General features: G+C 39.6%; 1 protein-coding gene across 1 annotated transcript in view; it reads right to left on the bottom strand.

Moving 5' to 3' along the window:
• The window catches only part of plxnd1 (plexin D1), a 172,160-nt gene that overhangs the window by 148,874 nt on the left and 10,418 nt on the right, over positions 1–12,868 (bottom strand). The window contains exons 3-4 of the mRNA XM_028454162.1: positions 4,764–4,895; positions 1,497–1,597 (exon numbers count right to left, since the gene is read on the bottom strand). Coding sequence (XP_028309963.1) covers positions 1,497–1,597; positions 4,764–4,895 — 233 coding nt within the window. The remainder of the gene's footprint in view (positions 1–1,496; positions 1,598–4,763; positions 4,896–12,868) is intronic.

Genomic DNA, 12,868 nt, shown 5'->3' with positions numbered 1-12,868 from the left:
ACGAACAGCTCAACTCTCACTACTACTGGAAAATGTGAAGGCGTGTTGGGGTGTGGGGGATGTGGGGAAGGGCTTGGAAGGGGCGAGGAAGACAGAGAATCGCGAGGGTAAGAAAAAGGCATCCAAGCGAATAAAGGAGTGGGATAAAGGGACGGCAGAAAGATAAATAAGCAGAAGAGACGAGGAGATGACAGCGAGACGATCAGGCCACATACACATAAACACACACAACTCTCAACAGTTTCACTCGTCCAGATCTGAAATGGCCCCTGGCAATGGCAGAGGCTCCACAACTCTGATCTGCACTAATCACCACACACACAGAGAGAGATAGACACACACACACACACACAGAGAGAGACAGAGACACACGCGCACGCGCACACGCACACGCACACGCACACACACACACAGACACACACACACATTATTCCCCCTTAAAGCCAAAGAGCCAGCTCCAACAGAGCCACATTAATCACAGTTGTACTCTTGCTCGCTCACACTTTCACTTGTGCCAAGTTACTCCTCGCTGGGGGTCGCCCCCCCCTTCCTGAACCATCAAAGAACCAGAAGATCTCCTCAAACAATGATGTTACCACTAAATCTGAGGGGTAATAAAAGAAAGAAGAGCAAATCAAATGAACTCCAACTCCCCTAACTCAGTGAGCGAACCCAGTCACAGCTTCAGTGGTTTTATTTTTTAAACACATAAAGAACCCAAACAATCCAAATAGGCTTTTTATTATTTTTATTTATCTTTTTACTGCACTGAAGTTTTGGTAGCACTTTACTTGAAGGTTTATACATAACGGCTGACATTATTCTGTCTTAACCTAACCACTAGGAACAAAGCCCAAAGAACTGCTAGTACTGTATCATGTTTTTCTGCAGTCAGTGCCTTCTCCTCGTCCTTCTCTTTCTTCTCTGTTTCAGGTGTCGTGAAGCTGATGATGGCAGTTCTTGATCTGTGGTTCACGGCTCAATTAGTCTGGGACACTCTGATGTTCTCTCTCTACCCTGTTCTGTTGGTCCTTCTGTCCACTAACCCCAACCAGTCAAAGCAGATAGCTGCCACCTCTGAACCTAATTCTTTCCAAATTCTCATTTACTTTCATGAGAGAAATGTATTCTTATGTGAATAAAACAAACTGGTATCATCAGCAAATAATATTTTTGAAAACTGATTGGATACATTTGCCAAATCGTTGATATACAGTATATTAGGAACAACAATGGCCTCAAGACAGATCCCTGGGGTACACCACATTTTGACAGAAGAAGAGGAGAAGTTAGTCCTTTGTATGAAACAAACCGCAATCTGTGTTCCAAATAACTGGAGAATCACAACACAGCCTGCATCCAGTCCCAAGTACTCAATTACAGTAACGTGGGTACTTGTAATTCATTAGTTTCACCTTTGTTTATCACAGTAACTTAGAAAACTAGAGAAATACAAGCACATACCACAGGTTTTTGTGTGTGTGTGTTGTTCTTACCTGTTCTCCAGGGTACACCATCCACAGTGGGCGTCGCCTGCACCCAGACACTCACCACAGCTCCTCCACTGGTCACATTCAGCCACTCTGACTCTCAACATCTGCACAAAAAACACAGCAAGGAAACAGGATTACTGTGAGAACACAAAAGACTCTGTACTGTACACCAAGCAGAAATAAAACAAAAAATACAACTATGTCCAGATGCAGGTTTTCAGATGTGAAGCTCGATAATTCTCTATCTGTGCTTTTGAAGTGCGTCTACTATTTGATCCGTTTGTATGTTGTATAGTTGGTAAAAATGCATTATACACGCATCAACAGAAACTGTAACACAATACATTTTCACAATACCGATAATAAAAACAGCTTGCATCCAAATTCCTGTGCGTAAACACAAGCTGCTCCCAGTTTCTCAGTTAGAAGATGGTCGGTTTGATTGCTGCCAGGGCCACGTTTACACATTTTCTCCAGATGAAACCCATCGAAGCAGAATGGGGGATGTAAGTAAACAAAAAGTACATTTGAAGAACAAATAAAAGTAAAAAAAACCCTGATATGAAATGAAATTTTAATTTACAGAATGTAACTCTACTCTTGCATCTAAGGCTCAGATTTAAAAAAAAAAACAGATTACTGAAGACTTCGTCATATGTCATGCGAAAAGAGAACTTTGTTTTCTTTCATGCATCCATTCAAACATAACAATGTCTTTTTGTTTTTGGAAAACACAGCGGAGATGATAAAAAGGCTCTCGTTGTGTGTGTGTGTGTGTGTGTGTGTGTGTGTGTGTGTGTGTGTGTGTGTGTGTGTGTGTGTGTGTGTGTGTGAGAGAGACAGAAGAAGCTGCCCCGGCGGCTGCGGTGCAGATGGTTCGGACGCACTGCTCCAGTCTGTGTCTTTCTCTCCGTGTTTTCACCGTCAAAGTCTTGTGTCGTAATTTACGCAGTGGTGATCACTGATGGCACAATGTTCACATATGAGAGTGCGTGACACAGCGTTGCTCAGACCTACTGGATTATGGTCAGTAGATCATCTTCAAACAATGCAGACTGATGGACAGACTTGCTGCAGTATCTCAGATCAATGGTAGATCAATAGGATGGTTTATGTCCAAACTTGCCTATTTTTCATCTACTGATTAGAGCAAAGTTACAGGTCCTGACGGAGCACCCACATTAAATTAGTGGGAAAAAGTATCATTTGTTTTCTAAGTTGTTTAAACCTTTTTATTTGTTTCCTTAATTTTCTACATTATGAAATGTTTGTGCAGCAGACAGAGAAGTCCATCTGCCTCAAATTTAACTTCCTCAAATGTCAGTGTGCTTGTGCGCACTGACGTCTCCACATTAAACGAGCAAAACGCTCATTTAAATAGCGGCGGTCTGCACCAGTTCTGCTCACGCACTAATAACTGCTGCAATCTTAGTGAATTCCAAGCAGCAGGTGAGGAAACTGCATCACCCTTTATTTCAGATCTTTGTGAATCCCCCCTTAGAGGAAGAACTGCAAACAACAAAAGAACTATTACGTTCGTTCACTGAGGAGCTCACTACGGAGTTCCCTGATCTGGGTAAATACCGCTATTTCTTTCTACACTGTCACTCACTAATACTAACCCTCACCATTACTGAACAAGTTCTCACTGTGCTACAGCCATCATTCTCTATCTACCCTACCAATTTCTGTCTTGAAACAAATTATTAAAAACTTAACATGTTTGTTTAAACATACTAATGGTTTGTGTTTAACACCAATGCAACAGCATGATAACCTGGTAAGAGCCAGATTGATGTGTAGCCCCTCCCTCTAACTCCAGTTCTCCACATCGATCTGGGTCTGTGTCTGGTGAATCCTTTCGGAACCAGGGAGGGACATGAACAGAATGCTTGAAGCTGATTGGGCGAAGCGCCTGTCCACCATGATTTGTTTTAGCCAATCACACAGTAGCAAATGATGATGTCGTCATCGGCATGCGCCGCAGAGACGCTGCTACAACAACAAAAACTTTCTTATGGGATAGTAATGCTGCAGTCATTATGTCGTTGAGTGACTTTTGCCAATTTTGCAACAGGAGTATGTGAGTTAAGAGCATGTTAACCATCCTCCTACGTCGACATCTTTCTATTTTGATTCAGAGCTATGCTAATAGCGGTAGCGCAGCTAGTTCCTCCCCCCGCAACTGCGCATGCCCCAGTTTTGCTTCAACGCTTCTGCCTTCGTCACACCCGGATATCCCGCCCTAAACCACAACACTGCCTCGTGATTGGTTCGAACCGTTTTGGTTCATATTCGAAAGGCAAAGGCGGGAACAGCACAAGATGGATTCTGGTGTTTGTGAACACCAGGAGAATTCATCTTGCAGGCAAGGTTAGCAGCATGAACCATAATGGATAACAAACTCATACTTATTACAATATTCAACCATAGATAACCTTTAAATTACCCTCAAAACAGAAATCTAACCAGATTTAGCCTTCAAAACACTTTCAAATATCATGCTGTTGCATTACTGTTTTTGCTTTTTCTCAATGGGAAAAGGTGGCAATGTCCACTTAACCTCCCACTTTTCTATAGCAACACTTACTTCCTACGGGCACTGCACTAGTTATACCAAATATCAGTTTCCTATGTGATGTAGTTCCTGAGATATTGGAAGCTGAAAATGGAAGAAAAATAAGAATGCACGAAAATCGACATACACACCTCACTAAATTGGCCATCTCAAAAAAACTATTAATCCGATCAAACGTGCATGGGATGTCCTGAAAATTTGTTGAAATGACATGGAATTTAATTAAATGTGTAATAAATCTTTGATTTAGGCTTTATATTCGCCAATGTACTGAGGTATTATAAAATATGGGTGTTGTTACAATATCATGTGAACATTTATTATGTTTGAGAAAGCTGTTACAGTACATAGTGCAACCTTACTATGGTAATGTGCCCCGTAGCCCGGCTTAAACTTAATGAGCGGCTGGAATTACAAGAAACATGAATCCCTAATGTGATTCAACTGAAGTAAAACAGTGTTGCAAAAAGGCTTTGATTGAGAAAGTTTCAGGCTTTGCTATGATTTGTGATGCGATATTCATCAGAGAGAAAATCAGTTTTTGCCTCTGCATTAAGAGGCAAAGCGATGTTATCTTAATTGGCAATGACTAAAATATAGCAGAAATGTAGCCACATCCTGTCATATGCACTGTAGCTCTTATGCTCGTGCCGTGCAGAGTGAAAGCTCATCATCAGCATCAGAATGCTTACATGGTGAGAGGTCATGACATAAAGGAAGCTCCTGTCCTCGGGGTCGAAGGTCATGATGTGGTGGACAGCTTCACTGGCAGGCAGCTTCAGCGTCCACTGATTGGCCACTGTCATGTTTGGCAGAAGGGTCAGCTGTGGAAAAGTAAACACACAGAGGCAAAGGTGAAATCACGGAGCATAAAACAGAAAAACAAAGACAATCCGGCTTCTCTACTGAACACTGTCGGAGATAACAACATTTGGTTTCTGTTATTACACAGTCTTATTACATATTCAGCAAATTTCATAACAGCGGGGGACACAAAAATGTCAGTGTCTTATTTGAAGGCCACATTAACAACATACACGTCAACATTTAGCATAATGACCAATCTGAGCATTGCAACAGGAAGGGAAAAAGGGTTTGTGTGTGTTTGTGTTATTTTTCGTATTTTTGTTTTTGTAATTTTTTTGAAAGTTTTAAACCTTATACAAGATAGCTCCTTACATAAACACAAAAGCGTTTATTTACATTACAACAAAGGTTCTCAATTTGTGCCCAAACATTGGACGCACACTCATTTTCACCAAAAAACCTCGACTAATTTCTTCTTACCTCTGTAAGTAGGTTAGTTTAAAAATATCTATAATAATGAAAGTTTTATTTTAAATAAATCGTAAGTTTTTTAAATTGCATTTCTTTATGATTATTTTATTTGTAATCTGGAGATAAAAACTTCCTTTTTTTACTTTATTTTGGAGGTTTCTTGGTCAAATATTCACGAAAACGAGTGTGGACTGTTAATATAATAGTGTGATTATTGATTATTTTCTGTTGTGCTGCTGTCTTACTCTTTATTATCTCAGCTATATTATCTCTTCATATTTATTATATTTATTATTATTATTATTGTTTCTGTTCGCTCTATCCACCAAGTTAGATACCTTGTATTGTTTTTTAAACTGTACTTGGCGAATAAAACTTTTTCTGATTATCAACTCCTCCATATTTTTTTTTTAGTATGGAAGTATATTTTTTCCTCAGTTTGGCTCTTGTATATACGTAGCTTGTCATTTGAAGGTTATGTTAGTTGAGAATTACTGTATTATAAGGTTTGCTGTGGCTTATCACAATTGTTTTTGAGCTAATTGGCGCTAGTACAGAAATTGCTGTTTTTAAGATATTTTTTCTATATTACAACCCCTCGACTATATCTTTTTGTATCTTAGAATCCACAGTGTTAAAGGTAAACACATTTGATTGCAGGCCGTAATTTGACTTGTTCAAAGTTGCAGTGTCACAGTTAGCTCGGCGCTATCATGCTAGCCAACAGCTACAGTACATGATTACTTCTGTGTTCATGAGTCATTCGACCTATAATTAAGGTTTGTAAGTCTTCTTTAAGTGCTAAATTATTGTTTATTCTCCAACTACTGTAATGCAAGCAACCGAATAATGTGGCTTTGCCTTGTTTTCACATATTATCTATGAGTGTACGCGGATACACAGCCACAAATTGAGTGTTTGCCAGTGAGATCTTCTCGTGTTGAGAGACGCTCTTGCAGAAAACATCAAACCTAAATCAGGCCTAGAAAAGCTTTTTGTTTGATGATGTCCTGATTTAATATTTGATTTGAATACTTGTAGGTCAAACTGGGTAATTAGAATAGAAAAGATGGGTTTTTTTTAAGCAAAGTAGGCTTTAAATTGTATATTTAATCATGGTTTTCTCAAGGTAACAATCAACATGTAAAGGCTTGTAAATAATCATCAAACTCGCCAGTGGTGATGATTACAAAACATTAATTCCTCAGTAGAAATGATTTCCAACACGTTTAACACGTGTTTTTTGCACCTATCTGCCTCATGCAACAGCCACTGTGGATTATTGTCATCTTTGACTGAACATCCTAATCCTCTCTGCCAGGATAATGTGGGTTTAAATCCACTCTGGTTCAGGGCAGGTTTAAAATGTGTGTAGGTTTTTTCCCCCTCATAGTCCAAAAAGATGAATATAAAGTTAATGGAGGCTTGAAATTGAACATGGTAATAAATGTGCATTTTTCAGGTCAGCTGAGTTTTGAGATTTTTTTTTAATCGTATCAAAGATATTTTTATACAATAACCACCCTGTGTGCAATGTGGTTATTCAGGGATATAAAAGGGGGGAAGTTTGCTGTTTTTCCCCACCGACATTTCTCCTCTGAGGAAACCTTTGTGAAAGCGTTCTTTGTAGTCGGATGTTAGATAAACAACATATTTTGGCTTCCTTAAAGTGATTGTTGAGTGTTTTGGAAAAACAAACAACAGCAAGTGGTATCGAGAATTGAAGTGAAAGGAGGACAAAGAAGTTTGTGAAGAAACATCATTTTCTAAACCCTCGGGATGAAGTCAACGTTACACACGATTCGGCTTCAATGACCTTGAGTTTTGGCTCCAAGTCGAGTATGAAATAGTAAGCTGAGGGGTGCAGGACATGCATATTTAGCTTTTTGTACATATCTGTGACAACGACTGGAGAACGGGTGCTCAAGTCTGGTTCTGGAGAGCCGCTGTACTGCATGGCTTAGATCAGGGGTGTCAATCTCATTTTAGTTCAGGGGCCAAAAACAGACCAGTTTGACAATAAGTGGGCCACAGATTCAACATTAATGTGCCCGGGTTTGGACCTCCACGTATAAATTATACAATAAAGTATGTGAGTATATCAGTCCCTGGTGGATCTTCTATTAGACTTCCCTGATTTTGGGAATTTGGGGAAATTTTGTGGAATCATTTGAGTAAAATTTGCCAGTTTTTGGAAAAATTGACAGTTCTTTCAATAATTTAAGATTAAAAATTGACTAACATTTTGTGATGTAAGAACTGGAAAACTGAGCTCTGCAAATGTTATGGTTTTTAACTGAATTTTTGTTTTTGGAGGGGCTGAGATCTTTACAACTGAACTAGTTTGTAATTTAAAAAATGTTTAATGTTTTTTCTATCATTTTTACTTTCTCGAGCGGGCTGAATATGATGCTCTAAAGGGTCAGATTTGGCCCCTGGGCCTTGAGTTTCACACAAGTGTCTTAGATGCTACCCTGTGAGAGCCATCCAAATCATGCAAGACAGAGGCTCTCCAGGACATCAGAGCATTAATCCAAACAGGCTTTTTAAGCCAGACAATAATAATTAGAAGTTGTTATTTCAGACACACCACTGGTAATGACTCAGTTTGCTATTTTTACAAACAAAGAATACTGTGAAAATATAATTAGGGCACCCAAGGCCACACCAAGCAGGACAGAGGAAAGAAAAGATACACATTCCAAACAAAAGCACTCAGAGAACGCAAAAATATGCCAAACGCCAAATATTCTCTTAGGCAGACACTGGCAGTTATCAGGATCAGTGATTCTGATCATGGTACAATGAGTATTCACACTTTAAAGGCTTGGACGAAATGTGTATCCCCATTAATAACCATACAGTAGGTCCAAATTGCGATAAAATGTGCAATTGGGTCCGATCTGGATTAATTTTGGTGGAATAATTGAGGAACCAACCTGACATAATTGAGTCATAAACACTGGTCTATTATAAACCGACATATTTACAAACCAAGTTTTTGAAATGTCACTAATGGTGAGAGATTAGGGCTATTGAAATATGAGCTTTGATATGGCTCACAATATTAGATATATATAGATCTCAATATTTTTTACTTTTCTTTATTATAAGGACAATTCTGGGTTAAATTCACTGATGTAAAATGCCATACAGGCACATTTATTAACAAACAGTTGCACAATATGTGCCACTTTTGGCTTTTTCTCCTATAAGGGACAGTATGTGTGAGTGAGTTATGTAGTGTGGATTGTTTAGAGGAAGGTCTGGGTTAGAACGCACTTGTTCCGAGAAGTAGCAAAAGCAGCAACTCCTGAAAATGAGTATTTTAATACAGAATAAGCTATATTGTAATATCCCGTATCGCCAAAATTGAAATCTCGATATACCTTGAATCTTAATATTGCCCAGGCGTATGAGAGATAGGGATTTTTCAATTTTTGAAACTGATCCAGAATCAGTATATTGATCGAGATTCCATCCAAAATGTAATGGAATCTTCCATGACGTAAGGTCTGTCATTATTCTGCTTTGTTCAATAACAGCTAAAACGCTGCTGCTTCTAATGCATTTAGTTACAGTATATTCAAAGACTGTAAACCTGCATCCAGAAAGGCTGAAGCTTAGATTCATGGTTTGTATTAATCTGCGTGACCGGCGTGCACTGGGATGCGTGAAAAAATGGAGACTCTCCAATCAGACTGGAGGAGCAACTAATTTTTTGATTCAAGGTTTTTCTTATGAAAATGTGTGATTGCTACGGCTCGTGTAAAGTGAAACTGTGGGAAATCTCTTTCAAAGCAGAGACGGTATTGAGCACCTTCTGCGCATGACTTCACAGTTTCCTGTGGTGCTCGTCGAAAAAAAAATCAATGATCAAATTCTTGCTTCTTAAAACGCTCGACTGACGGAACGACTCGAAAATAATCCAGTGTGGTGGTTGGTGGTAATGTTGTTGCCTTATCAGTATTCCACACAAGATATTGAATAAATGTTGAAACAGGATTTTAATTGGTAATTGTCTGACCCTCTTTATTCAAACACTTTTAAAGGTCACCATCACGACGTCAGCATCACTTTGGTGTGAAACACTTTGGCTCCTCCAACCCTCACTAAGACAGAAAAGGAAGCCTAAACACTAAACATCATTCATTAAACTTGTGAATAAAAAGTTGAATTTGTGCTATTTTTCATGTTTTTATTAAATAAACCAGGTCTTATTACACCTTTTTTTTTATGTATTATGTCTAAGTGGTGTGCCCAATCTTCTTCCAGTGAGCAGTGATTTATCTTTGTGCTGGCCTTCTCCCAGTTCAAGATAATAAAGTGGCGACATGCAATCACGTACACACACACACGCACACACACACGCACACACGCAGAAAAAATAAACTGAGCTGAATTGAATTAATTGGTGTTATTTTATTTGAAAAAGAAATGTACATTTTGACAAACATTGCGCATCACCCAGCCTAGCCCCATCAGCTGACAGTAACTGTTACCAGTACAGTATCCAACCCCTTATTCAGTTAATCAACCAGCTGATCATGTTCCATGCTTCCCATTGGTTAGTGTTAGTATCAGCGCTCTATTAAAACCACTGTAACACACCTACTTACGCACGCTTTGTCCGCAAACGCCTCGCAACCCACCCCCACCCCAGGTCCTCCTCTTCTGTCTAACTAAATAGTGTCTCCTGTTGCTATCTTAACATCTGTGCTTCTGTTGCAATGGGTCATACAGACCGCTCTCTCTGCTTATGCCTTTCCATGTAGCTCATGAAAGAGCAAGGGGGAGTTCCCTTTGCTTCGGGCTTTCCACACAGAACCGAGCCAAATCTAAACTGTACGCGAATAATCAATTAGACTAAAGTGATCCCGACTGACCTTTTATTTTATACAGATGCGGAAAATAAATTAAGTTCCAAATGTGCAAAATTTAGTCTCTTCCTTTTTAAGTTTATACATGAGATGTTTACTGTATGCAAGGGAACCGTGGCAAGATTTATTACCAAAATTAACGGTGGGGGGGTGAAAGTAACTAGTAACTTTTACTTTGAGTACTATTTATAATTGAGCTACTTTTTACTGGTACTTGAGTATTTTATGTATGATTTACTTGTACTTGAGTCCAACTTAAATCAAGTAACAGTACTTCTACTTGAGTAGGATATATTAGTACTCTTTATGACTCAAACGAGGAGGCGTAAAGAGTGGAACAGCAAACTGAGCAGAATCAGATGACAAACACACACACACACACACGCACACACACACACACACACACACACACACACACTAAAGTCAAGGACGTCACCACCCACTAAAAGCCACTGGTTAATGTAAACCCAGGGCAGACAGAAGCTTAGTGAACCATTGACTCAACCTGTGACCAAAGGCTTTATCTCAGCCTCCAACATCACTGTCGTTTTTGTAACACACACACACGCGCACACAGCTTCCTTGGTGATACTGAGCAGCTGTGGTATGTCCTCCTCCTGCAGCACCAAAGAGACTGCAAACACCGGTAAACATCAGCCCACACCTGGACAGGAGAGGGAGTAGCAGCAGGTAGGACGAGTAAAGAGATGAGGAGGAACAAGTAGGGTGGTTATAATGGTAAAAAAAAAAATTTCCAAATGTTGCCAGATCAAATTTTTCCTTGTTCCTATTGATATTTTGAATATCCGTACCAAACATTGAGCGACTATAATGCCCATAAAAGGTAGCACACGCAACCAAAGAATGTGTAACTTTCAAAAATATTAGAAACTTCAACAATAAAAACACAAGTATGGTCATTAGTTTCTCCCTGTATTTATACTTAAACGAGTAAGAACATTAGAACAGTTCAAATCCTATTCTTAAAAATAAAAAAACAACATTGTGAAAGAGTGTGCCACCCCTAAATGTGCAACGATTGACTCCATTTTTGGTAACAGATGCTTACAATGTTTATTGGAACCAATCAGGAAAAAAATTGGTGAAAATTATTTTTGTGAACCATCCTAAGGAACAAAGACGAGGAGCTAAAAAAAGCAGTGAGGGTGAGGAGGAGCAGTGGAACAATGGACCACTAGGTCAGCCTCGAGAAAAAAATAAAAAATAAAACACACCTGCAGCACCGACAGGTCACACCGACTCTTTTCTTCACGTATCTTAATGAAGATGAAAGAACCCCTTCAACCCAGGAGTGCTCAGCTGCTTTACTCCTATTCTCTTTATGTGTGTGAGGGTGTGTGTGTGATAGAAGAGGAATGGATGGAGGTGAGGTGGAATGGAGGGAACAATGGGGGACAAAGAGAGAGATAAAGTCTGTGTGTCTGCAAAACAAATCAAAGGTCCTTTGGTGTTGGTGATGGAACGAAAGAAGAGTCGGCAGGAGAAGAACGAGTGACACTAGTGGGAGACACTATGGGACACTGGTGAGGGACAATATAGTACACTGGTGAGAGACACTAGTGAGGGACACCAGTGAAGGACACTATGGGACACTGGTGAGAGACACTAGGGGACACTAGTGTCCATCACTAGTGAGGGTCACTGAGGGACACTGGTCACCCTCACTGTGAGAGACACTATGGGACACTAGTGAGGGACATTATGGGCCACTAGTGTCCATCACTAGTGAGGGACACTGTGAGAGACACTATGGGACACTAGTGAGGGACAAATACTTTTTTTTTTAATACTTTCTACTCCTTACATTAAAAATGAACTCGTTACTTTTCAGACCTTCAAAGATGACGTCAAAAAGGCGCAAACCAACAACTGTTATGCTGCTTGTGAAAGACTTTTCAGCAGCACGACTCATTTTCACGCTAAAAAGGCCACGTCTCCATTCTAGGAACCTGGAGAACATGATTCTCTTGAGGCTAAATGAAACATTTTGGTAGTTTGAGCTTTTTTTTCTGTTAGGCAGGTCTCTTAGTTTTATGGTTAACATTTTCAGGTTTTTAAAATTGTTACACTCAAAGCTGCTTAAAAAAGTACATTTAGTACTATGTACTTTTTTTACTTTTACTCAAGTAAGGTAGCAACTTCAATATTTTTACCAGAATAATTTTTTATTGAAGCATCTATACTGAAGACTAGTACTTTTGCCACCTCTACTAGTGAGGGACACTATGTGAGGGATGAACTCAGTGGGGGAGCAAAAAATTGAGTGAGAGTGAGTGAGATAAAGGCGGACACTGTGAGGGGCAGAAAATGGAAGTCAGCTGTAATGGGGAGGCAGAGTTCATTAAAAAAAAAAAAAAAAAACACACACATGTAATTACAAGTGACTCCACTGAGCGCACCGCTCTCTCTCAAAGACAGTAAAAGAGGCCTAACTTAATCTGAACCACCGTTCCCCTGTGTTTAGTGGGAGCCAAACTCACAGTCAGAATCACATTACACACACTAACAGCACCATTAACCTCTATAACAGCTCCATCCTCAGGGCGCACACACACACACACACACACACGCAGACAAACAAAGACACGCACATAAAAACTCCAAACCACCAAGCATGC

This window comes from Gouania willdenowi, chromosome 7, assembly GCF_900634775.1.
Source record: "Gouania willdenowi chromosome 7, fGouWil2.1, whole genome shotgun sequence".
NCBI classification, from domain to species: Eukaryota; Metazoa; Chordata; class Actinopteri; order Blenniiformes; family Gobiesocidae; genus Gouania; species Gouania willdenowi.
Note: the sequence above shows the minus strand (reverse complement) of the source record. Positions and strands in the feature narration are given on the sequence as shown.